General features: G+C 40.9%; 1 protein-coding gene across 2 annotated transcripts in view; it reads right to left on the reverse strand.

The window, feature by feature from the left end:
* PAFAH1B1 (platelet activating factor acetylhydrolase 1b regulatory subunit 1) overlaps positions 1-19,971 on the reverse strand; it is a 36,526-nt gene extending 16,555 nt beyond the window's left edge. The window contains exons 1-3 of one of the 2 annotated variants that reach the window (XM_063340965.1): positions 19,772-19,971; positions 1,994-2,205; positions 648-732 (exon numbers count right to left, since the gene is read on the reverse strand). In XM_063340965.1, coding sequence (XP_063197035.1) covers positions 648-732; positions 1,994-2,025 — 117 coding nt within the window. In that variant the 5' untranslated portion in view covers positions 2,026-2,205; positions 19,772-19,971. Of the gene's footprint in view, positions 1-647; positions 733-1,993; positions 2,206-19,526; positions 19,606-19,771 lie in introns of those variants that run through there. The other variant, XM_063340966.1, reaches the window with a different exon arrangement.
* Between the last annotated feature and the right edge of the window lie 1,997 nt (positions 19,972-21,968).

The raw sequence follows: 21,968 nt of genomic DNA on the forward strand, positions 1-21,968 counted from the left end.
ACTGAGGAGAGTCTGGCTCTGTCATCTTCACAGCCTCCCATCAGGTATTTTATAAACAGTGATGTCGCTAAGTCTCCTCTTCTCCCAGCTAAACAATGCTAGCTCTCAGCCTCTCCCCAGACGAGAGATGCTCCAGTCCCATGTGGAGCTGCTGGAGTGAGTCCAGTGAAGGGCCATAGTTTTTGGGTTGGTTGTTTTTGTTTTGTTTCTTTGTTTGTTTAGGTTTTTAAATACCATCTTCTATCACCTTTCTTATACATTCACATTGCCTTTTGTCAGCTTTGTTTTCTAGCACCTTTCATCTTGAAGTATCTAAGCCCTCTCAGGACTTGTATCCTTAAAACATCATTACAGGAAAAACTCAGCATTGTATAGATGAGTGGTGGCTAGACACAAAAAAGATTAATATATGCCTAAGACATTAGTTGAAGATAAAGTAAGGGTTTTGCTCAGAAACTGCTGAGTTATCCAATGATTACTGAATTTTATGGCAAGGCAATAAGCTGTATGAGTTTGTCACCTCCAGTCCTGAAACTGCATGCACTGATAGGTAGGTAGTAGATGTGTATGTTCAGAATGGATGCAAATGCTATAAAATTATAAACTCTTTACGCAAAATATAGATGAAGAATCTTGCTTGAACTCACCACATCTAACTCAGCTTCCTTTTTAAAAACCGAATATGCCTCTTCATAGCCATTAGAACGAAGGTAATCTGCTATCGCTCGATTTCTAAAAAACAAAGAACAGTATCTTCAGACACAATTCTGAAGAGAAGAATAGGTGCAGAATTACATTTTAAAAAAGCACGATCAACACTTAAGTCTTCAATGCAGTACAATACCTAGGATTATTACATTAGTTAAAAGCCCAAGCAAATTTTACAAATACGTTTGGCAAACAGATTTTGCTTTGAGACGTCAACAGCAGGATACGCTTTTTATTGTAGGTTTGGTGAAGAGGTTTGTTTTTTTTTTTTTTTTTTTTTAAATTTTAAGTTAACAAACATGGGAGTAACATGAATATATTTCTCAATCTGTATCGCATATAAAACCCATAGCAGATACAAACGTCATGACCATATCTACATATTAAAGTTGTGGCTTTATCTTTGAAGGAAACTATTTTGGGTAGAATAGTTTAGAGTACAAGATTTTACTTCAGCTGAATTTGAATTAAATGCTCGGTTTAAGAGAACAAGTCTTAGCTTTGTTGTTCAGAATGATACAATAACTTCTAGTTAGATTACAGGAAGGGATACTGCCTCTAACTAAAATGTACAGTGCTTCACATTTTACATTATTCTTCAAAATATTCCACACTTCGACATAAGCCAATTACCAAATTAATCTGCCTTGACAGCATGCATTTGTTATGGACCTACTCATAAAGTTTCAATGTTATTCTAAGACTTCAACAAGCAGTCAGCGCTTTTTGTTTAAGAGAACAAGACTAAGGAAATGCTGCATTTTCAAAATTTACTTCAAATGGATAAATATTTTCAAGGTACACAACAAAGAAAAATTGCTTAATACAAGTAAGCTCAACGTTCTAAAAAGACTTAAAGGTAAAATTACTTTCAGTTACTTTATTAGCCTCCAGCAGGAAGCCTAGTTTTGTTTTCTTATTATCCCTTACTTTCCTGGGAAGGGATACATGTGTATATACAAACATATATGGGGAGACATACACATACTACTATATTTAAGTAAAATGATATACAGACACTTTTTAAAAGCAAAACTCAGAAAGTCATCTGCGTAAGGTATTTAAGAGAAAATTAAATCTTAAATTTAATCGAGGCGGGGGTTTTTTTGGTTTTTTTTTTTTTTTTTTTTTTTTTTTTTTTAAGAGTAGAGAGATCTAAACCATAATACATGATACTTGACTGGCACGTGAGCACAGCCACTCTGTAAAATCTATTTGGAAACAGAAGTTAATATTTAAAGTTTAATGAAAATGCAACACAAACGTAAAAATAACCATTCCTTACAGTTCATCTCGTTGCCTTTGTGACAGCACCATGGTGGCTGCAATGTCAGGTTAACGTGATTCAGCAGTGGCTGCCTCCTCAAGATGGAAAATCTAAGGAGCCCTGGATCCACAATTCAGTCTGCCACCGAGTGGCTTAAATCAAAAATAGTTTTCCAGATGTGAAATCCAATAGGAAATCCAGAGGCATTCAACACAGAAGATTCAATCCATCTAGAAGGTGGAGAAAGAGACACCATTAATTTCCTTTAAATAAGCATTCGGTCACTCTGGACTGACAGGAAGATTTCAGCACCCAGGCTGCAACACCACTTTGGACAGAACAAGCTGACAGAATTGTAAATGCAATTTTATTTTGCTAGTCAGGATTATGCCTTTATAGCACATCTCCAAACCAGACTGAGCAGCCTGGAGAGACTTGTACACTTTCTTTATTCCCTGTTTTCCCACCAATAGTCCTTCAAGAAGGGAGCTGAAGAAGCCACCTTCAGTCACAGCTCACTTCTAGTTTGTAGGCAACTCCACCATATTTTCTTGTGATGAGAAGTTAGGCCTACTATAAACAGCCTAGTGTTTGCACTCACTACTCCTACCAGAAAGCTACCCCTCAAAATCCTCTATCCTTAGGCTAGATTTTTTTTCTTCTGTAGATTTATCTCTTCATCAAACTAAACCCAGCAAAGTTGATTCAGTTAATTTTCAACACACACTAGAGATCAGCTAACGCTCTCCTGTATCTTTCAGGCTTTGGGGAGAGATTAAGGAGAGAAGAGAACATTCCAGAAAGGGACTATGGAAGGTGCTAGGGCACACTTCAGGCCATAAGCAACAGCATCAAGGCACACTCGGTTTGTCATGGTAGCTCATTTGAGGCATTGTATCAGGCAGTTCTCTAGGATTTACCCAAACAGCATCGTTAAAGATTATGGCTATAATTCAGCATGTGAACTTTACAGGAAAATTCTTACACAATTATCTTAGACAAATTACTTTTTCTATTCTAGTAATAGTATCAGAAGAAGTTGCAAGGAACCACATTCTAAAAGACAATATTTGCCTTCTTTTCAGTGTTGTTTCAATTCGGTTTACCTACAGTTAATTTTTCATCTCACCCATACTTGGTACAGCAAATTTTTAAACAGATCTTCAATCTTATCAGAATAGCACAATTACCACGGTGCGGAGTTGCCACAAGCCCGTCACTTCAGCTGGGTTCAGACTGTGACTCGATCAGTACACATCTGAAAACGCAAGTCAATTCAGAATATAGGTGAAATTTGACCTATTCAAGTCAGTCAGAATTAAGCCTTTCACAAATTACTTTTTTCCCCAGACACACAAATATATTTAATATCACCTTATGCAGTAACATGAACTGCAGTATTCTTAGCACACTATCTACTTCAACTGGACGGTTTTAATTCTAGCAAAGGCAACATCACCAAATCCATTTCAGCAGCACTGCCTTTTGATTTCTGCACTGCAGGTACTCTTTTGTAAGCAACGTGATTATGAAAAATGCTGATGTTAGCACTATTATCTTGCATACCTGACGAGAGTCTGTATACAACACGTAATTTACTCAAGCCGCTAAGCAAGTTTGACCAACCAGCTTTTAGCAACACGACAAACTGAATATGACAATACACAAAGACTTCGGAGACACTCATGGGTTTGTAAACTTTCTACCAGCTGCTCTAGGAAGCACGTGTTCCTGCTGCCTCTCCCCTACTGCTTCTCCACTACACATACAGCTACACCAGGCTCACTATAAAAGTTGGATAACCATGTTGGTCAGGAGCCTGTTTGAAACAAAAGCCTTTCTTATATGAAAAAATTAAAGAAAATACTAAACTCGTATCGTTGTCTACTTATCCATCACAGGGGATCAGGAGCTTGTTTGTAAAGCTATCTAGGTTCTGCTGTCTGCTTCAACATAAGCTTAAGCAGCAAGTTGCTTGTATTTCACTCTGACGGTGGATTTCCCAAATCAAATGCTCCATACCGTAACACTACACTGCAAGCCGTTTAGGACAGCAGCACACTAAACAGGCAAAACATTATTTAATTAGTTTGACCTCTTCCCTAATAGCTATTTCAGAAGCAATTCAGTCGAAAACTGATAGCACAGGCTGCATCCTTTCAGAGAGCAGAAGCAAACACTTCACTTATTCTTGTCCCACACCTCGCTTCCTGACAGGTAGAGGCACAACTGGTTTGCAATAGATGCATCTTCTTCACTACGCAGTAGGAGTACTGCATACAAATTAACAGAAATGTAGTTAATATAAAAAAATAAATCTATTAAAAAGATTAGAAGAAGTGCCCTCTAGAGGGCAATGCTGCTATAAATTTAAGTACTGAAAAACAGAGGCTTATAATGGCTGAATCTCTGCACTTCATTATGAACATAGCAACGCGTTCAGTAGTGATAAACATTGTGGAGAAGAACAAAATAAGGCACTACTTTATACACAGAAGGACTGTTCGAAGCACTAAACAGCCGAACACAAAGATCCAGACTTCCAAAATCTGCTTACAGTACTACTATGGTAAAAAATCACAGTATTAAAAACAGAAGGTGGGGTTTGTATTATGAACTACCACTAAGCAGTGAATGCCTTGTAAACCCAGCATCGCTGCAATAACTCCAGTAAAAATCATACTCCAGTATTTTGTCAATTTTGTCAATGCGTCTAGGAGATGCAACTATAGCACTTGCTAAAAATAACAGCAACTATATTTATAAGGCAATCCTTGACATGTCATCTAGTTAGAAAGGCATTTTCTTCCCCCATCAAATGTAAAGTAACCCCAAGCTTCTCCTGTATCCCTAACACTTAGCAAGACCTGTCCTGCTCCATCGCTCTAAGTCTGCAGTGTTATTCAGAACCAGATCTTAGCCCTAGATACATTTCAACAGCTACAGGGCAATGCAGCTGTTTCTGCTATAAGCAAATTACGGCTGATCCACAATAAGTTACCAATCAACTAATCTACAGTATCTCGCTTCACTGAAAAGTGTTTGTTCCAAGCACCCTTCTCTCTCACCCATTCCTGACTTTTTAACTACCAAGGCACTTGAATATAATGCAAAGCATTTTTAGGGCAGCTTCCTCCACATATACACCCTTTAACAGAAGACAAAACAGAAAGAATGAAAGTAAACGAACAGAAAAAAAAAACACCAACAAAAACCCACAAACAAAAAAAAAATCCCACACAAGCAAAACCAAAAAGCCCAAAAGGACCCAACTTGAATTATCCACCAGTGACAGTTTAAGAAAGAGCAGCAAATGGATGACTATTGTCCATGCACACTCCTTTTCTTTAGCCAGAGAGGCTTTGTGACATCCAGCACTCAGTGGAGCAAGACTAACCAGTCCTTTCCCCATCGCCTATCAGGGTTTGGAGTCACCACTGCTTACACACACCCGCAAACCACCTCACTCAGGGGAGGAAGTCAGTGTTCAAAGAGAACCCCTGGCAAAAAAAAAAAAAAAAAAAAACAACACACACACACACAAAAAAACCAAACCACTGCCTGTTCATTACACCTTGCCTGAAATCAGTCATTTTTAGTATCAGCAGCTTACTGCGACTAAGGTGGTGTCAAGACAGAGCTAGATCTCTTTGAAAGAAAAGATGTCTTTATGAAAATTTTAATTTGTTCTGTATTAAGTATGGAAAAAAAGGCTGAACCTAAACAGAGCCATCCACGGAGTAACAGCTACTAATTAAATACAAAACAGGATGTGCCTTTTATTAATAGCCCCACTTAGACCAGAAAAAGTTGTAGTTTCTAACTGAAGACCCGTTCTATTCAATATCAATAGTCTGCATATATAAAAGCACAGATTGATGGGTGATGGAGTGGCAAACCTCTGCATATGTACAAACATGCAACAAAAGTGGGTTACAAGCGTTTTGAGCAAGATCAGTTGTCTTGATAACCACTTTAAACTTGGGAACCAGACCTGGCTGATCATGTAACACCGACAGGTTGGACACAGCAAATGTTTGCCTCTTCCTTCTCCTGGCAGAGTGGTATCTGCTCCGTTTTCTAGAACGTGCAGGTACCTGGTGGGAGAAGAAACACTCCCCCACCGTGGTGCAGGTAGGCTACTTCTTTGTGAAACAACACAAACCATTTGAAACCTGTATGGGACATCCTCCTAGCTTCATTAACAGTAGCATATCCTCAACACACAACTCCATCTCATCCGAACTGCTACCTTTTAGCTAAATGGAAAGATCAGCTTTTATACTTGGGACTGGTAGAAATGTCTGAGCAATAAGGATAAAAGATCTAATTCAACCCCTGAGCGCTGTAGGACTAGAGTGGCATATTAAAGCATAATCTTTTTAAAATAATTAGCCAAGAATCATCCCAGGCCAGATTTTTTTTTCCCTAAAAAAGCTTCTAGAACATACAGAATTATTTATAAAGAGCAAAGAATTGGGCAGAAAGACCTGAAAAGCGGAAGAATCCTTCTTTGTAAGCGAAGGTGGAAACAGCACAGAACAGGTTCTTCCAACTTTCTCATAAAAAAAAAAAGAGAAGTGGAAGACCCTCTCTCTCTTTATGTCTAAGAATCATCCCCCATCTTCCCAAACTGGGATTGAGAGACCCCACCACGTACAGCCTTTAGCTGGGGCCAGCTGCGCTCACCACAGCACTCACCCACACTGCGTGAGGACACGTTTACTCCCACTGAAATTGCGCTGAGGCTCACAGATTCTGCCTGACATGCATTTAAAAACAGTCCCACCCTGATGGTGACTAAACACATACCTTTTCCAACTGGTTAGTGTCAAGGCACCCAGCTGAGTAACTTCACACTTGAAGTGGGCAGCACAGATCTGATACTGCATAGGAACCACCCTCTTCCTGAGGATGACTAAGACACCCAAGCAATTCAAAAAACAGTTGTTTCTTCCTGACATTAAACAGTAGGTCCTTACACCGATCTCTATCAGCGTGGTTCAAGTGTTTCCTAGATTACTGGAAAACTTGCAATAACTTAACAAGAGAGACCTGCTAACCATTCGTAAGACTCACAAATAGCAAAATGAAACCGGTTCAGCTATATTTGTTAGCTCTTTGAGACAGCTATGCAGTAGGTATTCAAAGCACAACAGCTAAACAGATACAGTAAAAGCTATGAGATAGGAGAAAAAAAAAAAAAGAAAATCACTTTCAGGCAAGAGACAGTCAGAATGTCCCTCAGTTCATGACATGTCATGCCAGTAAGTGATAAGCCTTGGCTCGTATGTATTTGTATGATGGTGTTCGTACTTGCTTCACAAGACATTTAAACACTATTTTCCATAAGTATTCTCCAAATATAATTGAGAAACAGGTTATGGAATCAAATTAACCCTTCAGCATTTTAGACAACCTGCCAAAAATACCTGTTCATTTACCTGAGCTAGCATCAAGACAGAGCAAAGTTACTGGAATTAAAATTCCTAAAATCGACCATTCTGTAAACATTTAAAAAAATATATATATCAAGTTTAGTCTGTAAATTAATTCAGAATTCAATATGTTTTTGCTTAGAGTACACTGGATGCCAAATAGCACTAAAATTTGGTTTGAATACATATGTCTGGTAAAGACACTGTGCCCGGAATTTGACATTAAGCTTTTATCTATTTCAAGCTGATCATCTACTTCGCAAACCTACAGCGAGACTAAATGTAAGTTTTCAAACACACTTGAAGACAGAAGTTTTCAAAATCAAAACCAGCCTGCTTTCTTATTTTTAACTACTAAAATAGTGTTTCTGGAGTTAATCCTTGACTTATTGATTACTGTGGTTAATTACCACATAGATACCCATAGATACCACAGCTCACCCAAATATTTTAGAGCGGGATGAAAAGTTTTGTTATTTTTCCTGTTTCACCTAAGCCCTTTGTTTTACTATTGTTATGACTGTTTAGCAATTTTAATAACTCACTGCTACAGCTTTAATCAGAAGGTTTTATCTGTACATGGCAAGCTACCATTCAACTCTTTCAAAGTAACACATATATTGTACTTTGACAAAATCGAAGCCATAAATATGGAGGTCAAAGAAACCATTAGCTACTAGTTATTAACTCACGATAGAACTTATACCTTCGGTAAGATGCTACATTGGACCCTGCAAGGTATTAGTACAGTTGGGGATTTAGCATCCCAGAAAGAATGAGGGCTTTTGTCCATTAAACTGCCTTACAGAAATCACGGGAAGTAACTGCACTGGGTGCCTACCAGCTGCCAGCATGCAACAACCAAGTTTATTAACTTCTCCACTAATGTTGCCATCAACAGGGTGTTTCGTACTAAGCTCTTATGAAGCCCTTCCAAATCCAAGCATTTTCATAAATGTATCCTGAGATACCAAACTCTGCCATTGCAACCAACCTTATCGTCCTCAGTATTTTATCAGCAAGACCAGTTCAAGGTTCTCCATTGTGTTTCCTCTGCTCCCATCAAGTGTGTCAAAAATACTGCTTATGGAATCAACACCATAAATAAATCACTGAAAAGACTCAACTGACTAACAACACCCATTTCTGCTCTTCAGAATAAGTCACAGTAAAAATCACTCCCAATTGAGATATGATCAATCTAAATTTCAGTTTACCAAGGTAAACAATTACATATTTTATTAGAAACAACATACACATCAGTAAACATAAAATACATAAATGGGAAATAACATTTGTCAAATTCATCTTTCATTCTGGACATACACTAGCTTTGCTGGACTCAGTTGAGTTTGGCTCCGTAGCATGAGCAAGACCCAGTCTCACAGGCAGGTGTCAGGATCTCTCCTTCCACCAGGAGTGACCATGCTACACTGCAAACCCCTCCAGATGGCTGCCTTGTGGACCCGCAGCGCTCTGCTACCATGGCAAGGTTTAACATCTACACAAACACCAAGCGCTGACATACAGACAGAGAGCAGAAAGTTATTCCAAGCTCATCATGAGCCAGTATTCCTTGCAAACAGCTGTAGGTTCTAACCAGATTTTTCAAGTAACCTCAATAAAGCTGCAAAGAATAATGTAGAGAAAGATGTATTACGTTATAATGCGAGCCTTTACAAGTTTCACAAGTTCAATTTTACAGGCTTTTTTCACGGCCTAAGTTACTCTGATTACTTAAGCCAGGGCTCCCCTTATCAAGAAAATCCCCACCAGCACCACGATGAAAGCCAGTCTCACCCACTGGAACTGCAGGCTCAAAAATCTTTCTCACTCTGGCAATTTAAGTCCTCAAGCCTACAGAAACATTTGCTTAGTGGCTACTACAAAACAGTCCATCAGCTTAATACATTCTTAAGCACTTTTTCTATCTCCCATAATTCCCACAGACACATTTTGTCCTTGCTGTATTTTATGTTTTCTCTCTTCACTTTTTAATTTTTATGAGTTTAACCAAGAAAAATCAGTTTCAACATCATTCCTTGGTTCACAACATCTGCGGCCACAGTAAACAGTTAAATAGATCAGCACTACCCCAAGTTCACCCAGCTGCTGTCTGGCTATCTACCCACCACTGCTGGCCAGTCTGTTACGGCAGATCTTGCAATTCATGCTCATAGCTCCTCCAGGAACTTAAAAATAAATCAGTTAAATTTCTGCAGTTTTAACGACCATTGCTTAGGCTCCATAAACAACCTTCCCCGCAAAACCACAAGCTACATACACTAAACACATAACTGTAGCTCATAATATATGAAATTAGAAGAAAGAGATGGCATAAATTGCAGAACAAATACATTAGCAGATAAAGAACAGACTAACACCTTTCAACTCTGAAAGCTTATCAGAGTTGTGCACTGCTGTGCTTTAAGAACAGTAAATCTTGGGGGTTTTTTTGCAGAATCCTAACACCCTACTGAACTCAACTACAAGACCACTTGTTTTCTAAGTATTATTATAACAAAATCATGTATTTAATAATATTCTACAAGAATGTTACTTTGCAAGAGACCAAATCTGAGACCATGTTCCCAGACTGGCACACCTAATACTAAGTACCTGGGTGTTAAAAAGGCATATAAGCCATTACGAACACAAGGAAGCAACAAATGCGGTCACGTAATGAAATCAATTACAAGGTTTTAGATTGCTCACATTTACCTTCAAATTTAAATCTTAACTTGCAGTATTTACAGTTCCAGCAACCCGTGTAAAACTCAAAATAGTCTTGGGTGTCCAGCTACATGCTACCAACTTTCAAGCGGTTTCACTAACACATTCTACTGTTCTTAAAAGATTTTTTACCTGGAAGAAAACTCGTGTTTTCTTCCAAGTTTGTTAATATATCTGAAATGCTAGTTCAGTTAGCTTCCTCTCTTCAGGTAATATTTCAACTGCAGTGAAAGGCAAGTCACTTATGAAGTGGTAGCAGAGACCAGAGCCATCAAAAGACTAACAGAACTGATAGAATTAAATTCCACAATTCTTTAAATTTGAGACGATCCATTTACGTATTAATGAAGTGGAAATAGTTGTTGCATTGTCACTTGCTACATGTCCGGCACATTAGCCTCACAAAGTTTTTCCACAGTGTATTTTGTTTCACAACATATTAACAAGAGGACTTAAAATGATTATTTGGGAGGATTTGCAGGCAATTAGAGCTACAGTCCTTTATGGGAGAACTAGATTAAATTAATTGTTCTCTTATACCTCTACATTATAGTGCCGAATTCTAGCAAGTATATAAGCACACTTCCTTTTAATCTAGACCAATTTTTAATGGTCTGATTTTGTTTTAAACCCAGTACGCAAAAAGATGCTTTATCAAACTCAAGCCACAGAATAGGACAACTCTTGCCACAAATGTATTGTACAAACAGATTTCATAGAAGCTGCCATTTAAATACAAATCTAATTAAAAGTGAAGTAATATCCATATTTCTTGGGCATAACTACTATGACCTGAAAAGGTTTCTTAGAAATCTGTCTCCATCTGTTGATGGGAAAGGAAAATGGTGGCAAGTAAAATAAAACACCCAGTTCCTTTTCTGCCCTTCATCTCACCCCCAGTTACAGCTGAAAAGCACATATACAGTATAATCACAAGAGAACAGCCACGCTATTCTTCTTACAGTGTGACAAACACATCCTATCCTAGAAAAATGTTAGAATTCATCACCTGCTAAGCCGGCAGGGATGAGTTGAAGAATACAAGAAAGCTACTCATTTATGAGCTGGGCTAATCTTTTTTCCACTTTTCAGCCTTCAGCAGTACAGCTAGCTGAAGGATTACGAAAAAGTCAGCTCCAACAACTATCTTATTTTGGAAAAACAAAAGAAAAAGCAAATCTGATCTGAATTACAACTCTGAACCTTATTTTTAATTCATATGTTTAGTAAGCCTGTTATTCTGCAATTAAGTGGTCTTAAAATGCCTGTAGGTCTTAAACATAAGTGCTTTGCCAAGTATATCAATATAGTATTACACATAATATAGCACTTTGTGCAGTGTTTGTTCACATTTTGCAATACATTACCAAAAATATTTTCAATTTCAGTTAAAAAAAATTTGCTTTCATAAACCTTTAACACAAAAAAACCTGAAAAATCCTATACCTGTTTTCTTAACTATTTCACCTATTTTTACAGGTTAATTGAATTGACTTTGCTAAAAACATGACACTATAGTTTACTTCTGAAAATAATTCAACAATAAATCCACAGGGAACTGGAAAGTAATCTATAGCAGATCAGATATGCTGCCTATGTTCCAAAGACCTGGAATGCAGGTTGCCATTACATCTAAAAAACAAAGTTAAGAGATGTCATCAAGATGCTATAAAACAGAAGCAAGTTAATTACTCTACACTGCATGTTACCTAATATCCTAATTAGAGATTTGTATTTTAAAATAAACTTATACGTCCATGTACTTTTCCGCATTATTTCAAGTTATAACCACTACTTAACAGATCACTGTCAGTTGCTACCTACCTTTAGGTCTGTAAAACAACAAAAGACATTCTTGGTCTCATTACCTTCCCATGCACCAACACTACATGACTTTTTGATACTTTTGGACCAAATTTGCTAGGGAAATAATTTTTTGGGAAAAGAGGTCTTTAAATTAATTCAATCTTGACATTTATTTGCCCTCTATCACTTCAGTTTTGCAATTCTGGTAGAAGTATGCTACCGCTAACTCTCAGGAGAGCATCTCAAGCACATGGTCACTACATATCATTTTAGTGCCTTTAAGCTTCTTCCCAGTCAGGGCTCCAGTCTGTAGTATACACGTAATCTTCGTTAACATCCTACTTCTAGCCTGACTGTTCGGTTCTGTGTGAAAATGCAGGTAAATTTAACTACCAATAAATGAACAATCTGGAAAAAAAGCAGGCTGCAGTAAGGAAGAAACCTTTAAGATGTGTGAAAAAGTTTTGGACATAGAACTCTTTATGCTGTTGTTTAGTATGTTGTGATAGTGATATGATAGCAAGGAATTATTTCACAAAATTAGTTTAAAATTTGTATCAACCCCCACTAGGTTTTCACTGCACTTCACTGGAAACCTGAATGACCTTCTGGTCAGATACGGGTTAGTGAAACTGGGGAGCGAGGTCCAGAACAGACTGAAAGAGAACGGAGGAGGGGGGTTAGTGTTACAGTGGGCTAAAGTATTACAAGCTGCTACGCTAAACTTGTTCAGAGAAATGCACAATGCACATCATGGTTTATCAGGATGACTTCAGCAAAAGATATTTTTCGAAATCATTTTTGCTAGGTCAAACAATACATACACAATTTGTGACAGCAATTCTAGAACACTGTGTTTTAAGCTACTTTCTCTGAACCTCTGAGAGAAGAGAGCACGTACTCAGAATAATTTCTATGGTTGGTCAGCAGTCATGCACTGGATTTGAACTTTGTTCTTTTCAGTTCTTCCCCCCATCCTTTTCTGGCTTGAAGAATTAAGTAGTAGATTTGCAACTGTCAAGCAGGTCACAGGAGTATACCCAAATATAAATATTTCAATTATTAAACTGCCTGTTATATTGGAAATGTGATGTTAACAAAAATGATGGTGAATTGATTAAATTTATATATGAACAACATTTGGAAGGAAACTTGAAGGAATGTGTATGTTAAAGCTTTAAAAACAGAAGGCTGAAACCACATAGAAATCCAAAGAAAAATTCAGCCAAAACTTCCACTCTTCAAATCATGAGAATACTGTTAGTCCTTTAGCTATTTTCAAAGCTTGATGACCAAAAATGGCTTTACTTGACAAGTAAAGAGGGGGAAAAAACCCCAACCCAACAACAAAAAAACCTGAACATCACAATTGTCATGCATACATCTTATCCTATTACAGGGAACAGAGTTTAATCTTTCTTGACACCAGTACCAAAAGTAATTAAATCAGTGTTCTTGTAGAAGGTGTCTCATCTTTCTTATGGCCCATCTTCACCTACTACACTACTGCCTCTAAAGCAGATCTGAAGTTGCGGGAACCAGTCCCTGCGAAATACCTGCCTTCCTCTTCTCAACTTTCCCAGCATCCCTTCAGCTCCCATCCACTTGCTCCCATCCACCTCGGTTGATGTATAAATTTGTGCTTGTGATATGTTGTGGTACTGGAAATCATCTATCATTAGTACTCATCCGAGCCTTATTGGTATGACAAAACCATGAAAAAAATAAATTCCAAGTTTGTTGGAAGAGTGTTAGCTCTTCACAAGATTTTATTACAAAAATGGCATACATGATGTTAGAACTTCAACCCCATCCTCACAGTCTGCTGCGGATGAATACTAGGCTCGGAGCTGCTCTGTTAAGCTTCCCCCAATCTAGTTGGTGCTTGCTGCCTACAAATCCAGTTGAGTGTGAACCAAAAACTTCCACCATTACTGATTTAATAGACACCATCTGTTTCAAAATACATATACACACTCACATTAATGACATCATTCTCTTATAGATTGTAAAGACACTTGCATTTAAATAAACCAAATTGTTTACCTGACCTTTTTCTTCACCCCAAAAACTGCTGAATCAAGCTCAAGACAAACTGCCAACATTGTTTCTTTATGGAAGAAACAGTCATTTATCTACAGATAAACAGGCTAGATGTTTTTAACTGATTTTCCTCTAGTCTTAAAGAAGGATAAACTTAACACCTTTGCTTTAGCATTAAGCTACCTCCATGCAGAAAAATAAAGCAGAGGCAATCTGCAGGGGCAGGAGGGCAAGAGACTTGTCTAATTAAGTCAGAACTTAAGACCTGTGGAGCACAATAGGAACAATTACCATTGATACAAGAGGGAAGGTATAAATAATCTCAATCACGAAGGCCACTGTGCTATCTCAGATGTAAACTAGTACGGCATCACACCATAAAACGTTTTACCTTTAGCCCTACCTCAAAGGCGGAATGCAACTGACTCACCCACACGCGCTGGAGGACAAGAGGTGCTTCAGAAAAGCGTATCTACGCACTCACTCAACAGGGACCTAGTTAACAACAGATCTGAGAAAATTACAGGACAGACATTTGATGCAGCACCACCTATAAACCTCAACCACAATGGATTGTCCCATAACTGGAAATACCTTTTGAAGACTGCAGCAAATAGTTACTGGTTAAAAATATCAGGTAAGTCTTCCAGAATCAACGGAATCACAACCACAAAGATATATTTATTACATCTATTTAATCACCATCCTTATCCAGAAGTCCATAAGCAGCCAAGTCAAACTGCTGGGCTCTCTCAGAAGCAGTACCAATAGGGAGGAAATGGCTAAGTACTCCTAAATGTATTAACACGTACTTTGAATTCATAATGTTGATTTTTTTAATATAGTTATGTATGCATCAGTGCACTTGATACGGCTTAGTATGACAATGCTGTGCACACATGATTTGCTTTGAAGAGGATTGTATGTTTATAGTACTGATGAAATGGATCACAGCATACACTTAGAAAATAAGTACCATTTTTCTTTGAAATTTCCTTAACAGTACATGTCAGCATGAAGTGGTATGATACGCGGCTTCCATGACAGTGAACTAAAAGCAAGATAGCCTAAGTCACACCAATCTAATGCCCTCAAGAGAGAGCACAAGCCTAAAAAAAGATAAAAGAATGAGCTTTTAAACATGCTGAACGAGACAAGCATTGCTTCATTCAAGTCCTGCCTCAATGAGTATTAAGAAGAAAAGGCCCTTCTTTAAACAACTAAGATAAGATGTAAGTTAGATATACACATTTGTTGGGGCTAACCTGCAGTTCCTAGCAAGTTCACCAGGTTAAAACTAGAACTAAATTATTCATCAGATAAAAATCATGGTTCTTTCAAATGTTTCTAACATGTAACACTCATCAGTAGATCTCAAGACGTGGTAGGAATGAGGAAAACCATTGTTCGAAAATAATGTAATAGAAGAAAAACAGACATTTAACTCAACCTAAGACTAAGAGCATCACAATTAAGCTGACATAATACAGCCACAGCTTAAATCACAGCACTGCATTTCCAGTAACGGCACAAGCCTACCATGCAGAAGATGACCACGTGTGCACTCCTAACTTGGACAGCATTTATAATAAAAACTCTGAAGAAAGCTAGTTTTAAACAGGTCAGGATTATGTTTTAGTGTAAATGCCTATTTTTAAAAACTTAAGTTGAGGTGTAACCTACTCTGTCAGGCAGATCAAAAGCCAAAGCAACATCATCCATTAATAAACACCTGTGCTCACAACACCCAAAAGCCACATTAGGAGCCCCATTGCCCTTGTGTCAGGTAATAAAGTAGCTGCCGAGAAAGCCATTCAACCCAGGCAAGGCTTAATCAACTGAATACATGTTTTAGCAGACAGGCTGTTCTGCCAATGATATTTAAGCTCTTACAAAAAGGAGAACGAGGAGACCAGTTGTAACTTCATTAACAGATCTGCAGTACATAACTTACTACTTCTTTATGCTAAATCTCACAGCAGAAACTCAGATCCATTTTGATTAACACCCATGGTTCTGATACTTGGGAAATATCTTCAATTGCCATCACAAATTACATGTTACAGGCTGGAAACTCCCCCACACCCCATATGAAATCTGAAATTATTATTTATTAATACTAATTACTGATTTTCACTGCCTTCTTCATTTCCTGAATTTAGGCCTAAGCAGTTCTTACTTTCAGGCTGACAAGCATTTCAGTGTTCACTTTATGGACATTTCAGCAGCCCTCCCACAGTCTTTGCCTTTAGCTTTGAAAATGGGCCTGAAGTTCACAAAAGAAGGGGAAAGCTGACCATAACAAAACTGCTCAAAAGCTGCCCCCCTTCGTACTACAGTAATTCCAACCACTCTAGTTCATGAATACCAGAAGCAGTTACAGAGGGTTGTAAATAAACTTTGTCACAAACATACACAGTGTATTTCTGAGCTATAGAGAGGCAGGGGTTTTGCAGCTATTGTTTGCCCAGAATACTTTACAAAAGGCTACAAACGCATTATAATTAGCACTGATGGGAGTTGGTTATAGAGTTCTTGAAGACAGACAAGGTTGGAGTGTTGGGCAAGACAGTCAACAGATGTTAATTCAATAGCTGTCCCATCGATAGCAAGTTGGATAGACAAAAAAGTTGAGAGTAGACAAAGAATACAAACTGAGCACTCGAGGTTGGGTGGAGCATAGGAAACAGTATAGGCAGAAGAGTCAGCAATACATGCAAGACAGACCTTGTGTACAGTCATAAAGGTAAGCATTAGTGCCTTTTTCTTTTGTAGAACAGAATTTAACAAATTATTCCTGTACAGAAAGTAACTGCCATCATTCCAAGGACAAAAACCAACCAAAGTTATGAGGAGGCAAGTGTTTTATTGTATTCTTCATCGCTCCTAGCCTGGATTCATTTTTAGACGCAAGCATTTAGCGAACACATCCACTGAATCCTGTAACATCTACTCAAACCATTCATTAATGAACTACACCTTATAAAAAAGCCACTACCGTTTAATTTAATTTTGGGCAAATTAAAACCAAACGCAGTCTCATCTGTGGCCATCTACCATGAAAAACTGGATTTCAGAAATGAGACAGACCCAAGAAAAAGCAAAACCTTAGCCTGCTTCAGAACGCTTCTTGTTCGGTGTTGGACTTGCTCTGATCAACACCGAATTCAGGCAGGAATGCCATGAGCCACATCTGGAACAGGAGATGACTTCTGTAAGCAGTCCCTCCTAGGTGGTTCATCTGATCCCTATTGTATTCCCCAAACCCTTTGTTCTAACACCTTTCCTACACAATTTTAAGTTTAACATCAGTGCTACCCCCATGTACGCAGGTGGTACAGTAATACTCTTACAGAGCCATATTGTTCACAAGGGCTTCCAAAATCTTGAGATGTTAATTTATATGAACTCAGCATTCGAAGAAGGGTAATGCAATAAAGTCCATATACTAATAGGAGTTACTCTACTGTGGGCACCAGAGAAAGCAGGAATTGTCCTCTCTGGTGTGTCCACCCATAACACAGTCTAACCAAGAAGTTGTATGAACAAATAATAGCACTAAGCAACAATACAGTGGGTTCTCTATATTTCAGTGAATCTTGTGTGTAAAATACCCCCACAAAAATTACAGTTCTTATCTACAGTGTAAATAAAATCAACAAGTGACTAAGTCAATAAATTGAAATGGTTATCAGACAAAAAAATGCTGGCTTTGCAACGGTGACTGGTCACTTCTCACTGTCAGACAAATCAAGATCCACCCTGCAGAAAAATAAGCCTCAAAACAGAATGTGAGATTTGTTTCATTTCAGAAGGTTCCTGCACCATTAGATTCTTCCCCAAAGAAGAGACTTCATTGTTACGGCAATTAGTATTCCTCCACCCCAGCAAAACGCAAGCAAAGGAAAAAAAAAAAAAAAGCTATGAAAGGGTAATCTAGCCATTTCGCAGCTTTGCCTCCTTACTCCACCCAGTCTCTTCTCTGCTCAATGGCTGCACACAGCATCCACAAACATGGTAATATCAAAAGAAACACACAAAAATGAGATCCCTGAGAACAAGCTAGAAATTTGCAATAAATCTTTCTGTTTAAAAATATTTTCTTTGTTTAGTTCGCTAACACAATTTTCTTACTTAACAAAATGACTCTAAGGGTAAATAACATTTTGATAGCAGACCCTCCCTCTTCCGAAAACCAGCCAAATGCTGCACAATCATTTACAAAATGATCATTGCTGAATGTAGGTTCTTTAACCCCCATCTCCTAATGCTATAAACAATACTGTCATAGGAATATACACTTAAAAGAATCTCCACATAAATACATAATTCAGACAGGTCAATATGCCCAAATATGTATTTACAGTAAAATAGCATTTAATAAAGATTTTTAATATAGCTTACATTAACCTTCCACCATCCCCTGGTTAGGTAATTCATTATGAATTGACTTGACCTGCAACAACCAAGCCCTCTGCTGCAGCACTATCAGCAAGGAAATTTTACCAGTAATACTATGGCAAAGAAAGGGAAGGTGTCACATTATTACTGGTATTAAAGGTCAATTTTAATTGCATCCACCTTAAACAACAACAAAAAAAAATAATCTCACACCCACAGAACTGCGTAAACCCTAAAGTTTTCAAAGGAGGCACCACTCCCACCCCCCAACTTCCATCAAAAGCCTTGCCTGCGTATAACCTCCTGCCGAAACAAAAACTCCAGAGTAGCAATAGAGGATTTTAGCAAACTCGATTGCTATTAAAAGGTTTCCAAGGAAAGTCTGTGCGACTATAGACAAGGAGGCTGCGATATGACCCCAAGAAGGAGAGATTAGACCTCCCTCCCCCGTTTTCACTGCAGCTGGTTCTGAAGGTCTGAGCCACCTTCTATCAATGCTTTCCCCGCTGGATCACCGCAGGAAGACACGCTAGATGCGAAACACATTCTTAAAATAACACCTACTCCTTTCCCCCGAATTATCAATTCTGTTTTGTTGTCTGTGCTGAGGCCGGCCCGGGAGATGGGGGCCGGGAGGGACGGCTGCCCTGCCCGGGAGAGCCCGGGGAGCGGCCAGAGGAGCCAGCAGGAGCCCGGGGAAGGGATGCTCGGTGTCCCCCCGGGCAGGCACACACCGCCCTCCTCACCCCAGACGATATTTTTATTATCATTTGCGTCCGGCCCGCCGCCTCCCCCCCAGTATCTTGCTAAGTCACCAGAAGGAATGAGGCGGCCTAAGATGAGGGGGGGGGGGCACGAAGTCCGGGAGCCCACGGCGGGGCCCTCTCCCCCACCCCACCGCTCCCTTGTCTGGCCCACTCCTCCCCCGCGCCCTCTTTTCCTGCTAAGTCACCGGCGGCGAGGACGGCGCCGGAGCCCGGCGAGGGCCCGCGGGGACGCGAGGGCACCGCGCCCGGCGGCCCCCACCCCACCCCGCCGCGCCGGGGCTTGGGGACCGTCCCCCGCCTCGCCTGCCTGCCGCCCGCCCCGCCGCCCTGCCTCCCCCGCCTCCTCCCCGGCTCCCTCCTCACCAACGGGCGCGGCCGCCATTTTGAGAGCGAGCTGGAGAGAAGGAGGGAGGGGGCAGGAGAGGGAGAGGAGGGCGGGGAGCCGGGGAGGAGAGGAGGGGGGAAGAGAGAGGGAGAGGAGAGCCGCGCCTGCCGCACGGCCCGCCGGGCCCCGCCGAGCCCGGGCCGGCCTCCTGCGGGGTTGTTAGGGGGGGAGAACGGCGACCGGGGGGGGGGTGGGGAGGAGGCAGGCGGGGCCCCGGCCTTACCCGAGCCGCCGCTTCGCTCTGCTCCGCTGGGCCGGCGCCGCCCGCCTCTCCCATTCACCGGTGCGGCGGGGCGGGGCGCGGAGGAGGGGGCCCGGGGGGTCCCGGAGGCGCTGGACGCTCGCACCGCTCCGCTCCGCGGTCTGTCAGTGGCGCCCCGGCCGCCGGGAGGGAGGGAGGGAGCGGCGCGGCCCGCCGCGCCTCTGCGCATGCGCGCGGCGGGGGGCGGTGACAGCCGCCGGGCGCCATCTTGGGCGGCTGAAGCGCAGCGCGCCGCTCCCAGCCTGCCCCGCGCCGCCCGCCTCCCGGCCTGCTCCGCGCGTCCCGCCGCGGCCTGCGGGTACGGTCCGACTCCCGCCAGGGCCCGGCGCGCCCGCACCGACCGGCCCCGGCCCCCTCCCCCTCCCCCTCCCCGGCCCCCTCCGTCCCTCCCTGGCCCTCTTCTGACACCAGGCCGGCGCCGTGTCAGCGTTCCTTCCCAGGCCCCTGCGCTCTGCACACTGCGGCTGCTGTGGCAACCTGCTGCACTGTCACACATACACACCACACACTGCCTTTCTTTTCATCAGCGTTTTAATTAGTGGTAAAGCTGCGTTAGTGGAGTCTGTGAATGTCAAAGCTGCAGATATCAGTGAAGAGACAATACTACTGGAAGGCCTTGAAAAAGAAAGAAAAGGCAGAGTAAAAGATTTATCTGTATGGTGTAGCTTGGGCGGTGGTTGTTGGACAGTCTGCATCTCTAGTGCCCACATGACATGAAACACACGATACTTCTGTGAAGTGATGGAGAGAGGGGCGAGACGGGTCCCTGCTGTGCAGCACGGTGCGTTATCAGGTGCCCATGAGGGAGCGGGTGCTGGCCTTGTCCTGACCCAGCTGCTGCCACGGCCAAGAACAGCCCGAAAGCGGAGTTACACCGCTCCTTTCTGTGGGCTGTTGCGTTCGGCCTCACCACACCAATAGGCTGCTGTGGCATGTTCTGGCTTGTGTGGAATCTGCTGCTGACGCAGCACTATTTTTAGTGAGTAACCTTGTCCTGCAGACCTAGAGTGACCAGATTTGAAAGAAGCATGCATATCATTTGTGACCGTTACCTCTGTGTGACTGGAGAGACAGGAACTTGCCATGTCCACGTGCTTCTTGCTAGTGCACGTTCACAGTATCGGTATAAAAAAATCATGCTCTACACTTGGAATAGAATGTTATCATAATCTTTTACAAACCCCACTTGGTTAAATCTCAAAATATCATTGGTTTAATATGTCAGTGTTCCTTAAGGTAAACCGAGGCACAGACCACTGATAACTGAATCCACGTGCTCACAAGAAGTGGCTGGTGGAGGAGCGTACAGAGTCCTGGAGAAATGGGCTGCCACCTCCTTCAATTGCCGTTTAACAAACATAGTCAAGCAACTGGGTACGTCAGAAGCCAAATTCTCCCCTCAGTTCTTGATTTTGCAATCCTTATGGTCTTCGGTGGTTTGTCAGTATCAGTGACAGCAGTCCTTGCCCAGGTGTTTTGCAGAATACTCCATTTGGTAAATGACGGAGATGAGCTGGCAGTGGACCCAACCAGTGTAACTGCTTAATCGCAGTAAATCCAGATGCGAAACAGAAAGAGCCCTGCTGTTACAGGAAACAGTTACATGTGTCACTATCAAAGACCGGTGACCAAAGTCACCTCTAATGTTGGCAGGCGTAACAGCATAATACAATGTTCAACGTGGGCCATAAAGTTTTCTGAAATGCTGATTTGAGGTAATAAGTAATTCCACATGTGACATTATCCCTATAGCAGAAACTTAAAGAAACTTCAAGGGACACGGAAAGTTTCATAATCAAAAGCTGTATACTTTTATCTGTTTCTCTTGCAAGTAGCAACTGAGATTACTAACATCTAAAATTTATGTAATTATTCTCTGTTTATGTAGTGAGGGCACTTGGCTGCTTTCTGTCAGCCTCACTGTTGTGCTGTGGCTTGTGGTCAGTCACTGTCTGTTTTCTTTATGTTTTTATTTTATATAGCAGTAGGCAAGAGAGGGCTATTTAAACCCAATACACAATGCAAAAGTGCAAATGCATCCAGGACAGATTTTAAACATCAACCTGCATTTAACTTTTTTTTTCAATGGACTAGATTACAAGTTTTAGATCCATTTAAGCTTTGAAAATTTCTTATCGTTCACACCCGGAGATAATGA

The sequence above is a fragment of the Chroicocephalus ridibundus genome, chromosome 7 (assembly GCF_963924245.1).
Source record: "Chroicocephalus ridibundus chromosome 7, bChrRid1.1, whole genome shotgun sequence".
Taxonomy (NCBI): Eukaryota; Metazoa; Chordata; class Aves; order Charadriiformes; family Laridae; genus Chroicocephalus; species Chroicocephalus ridibundus.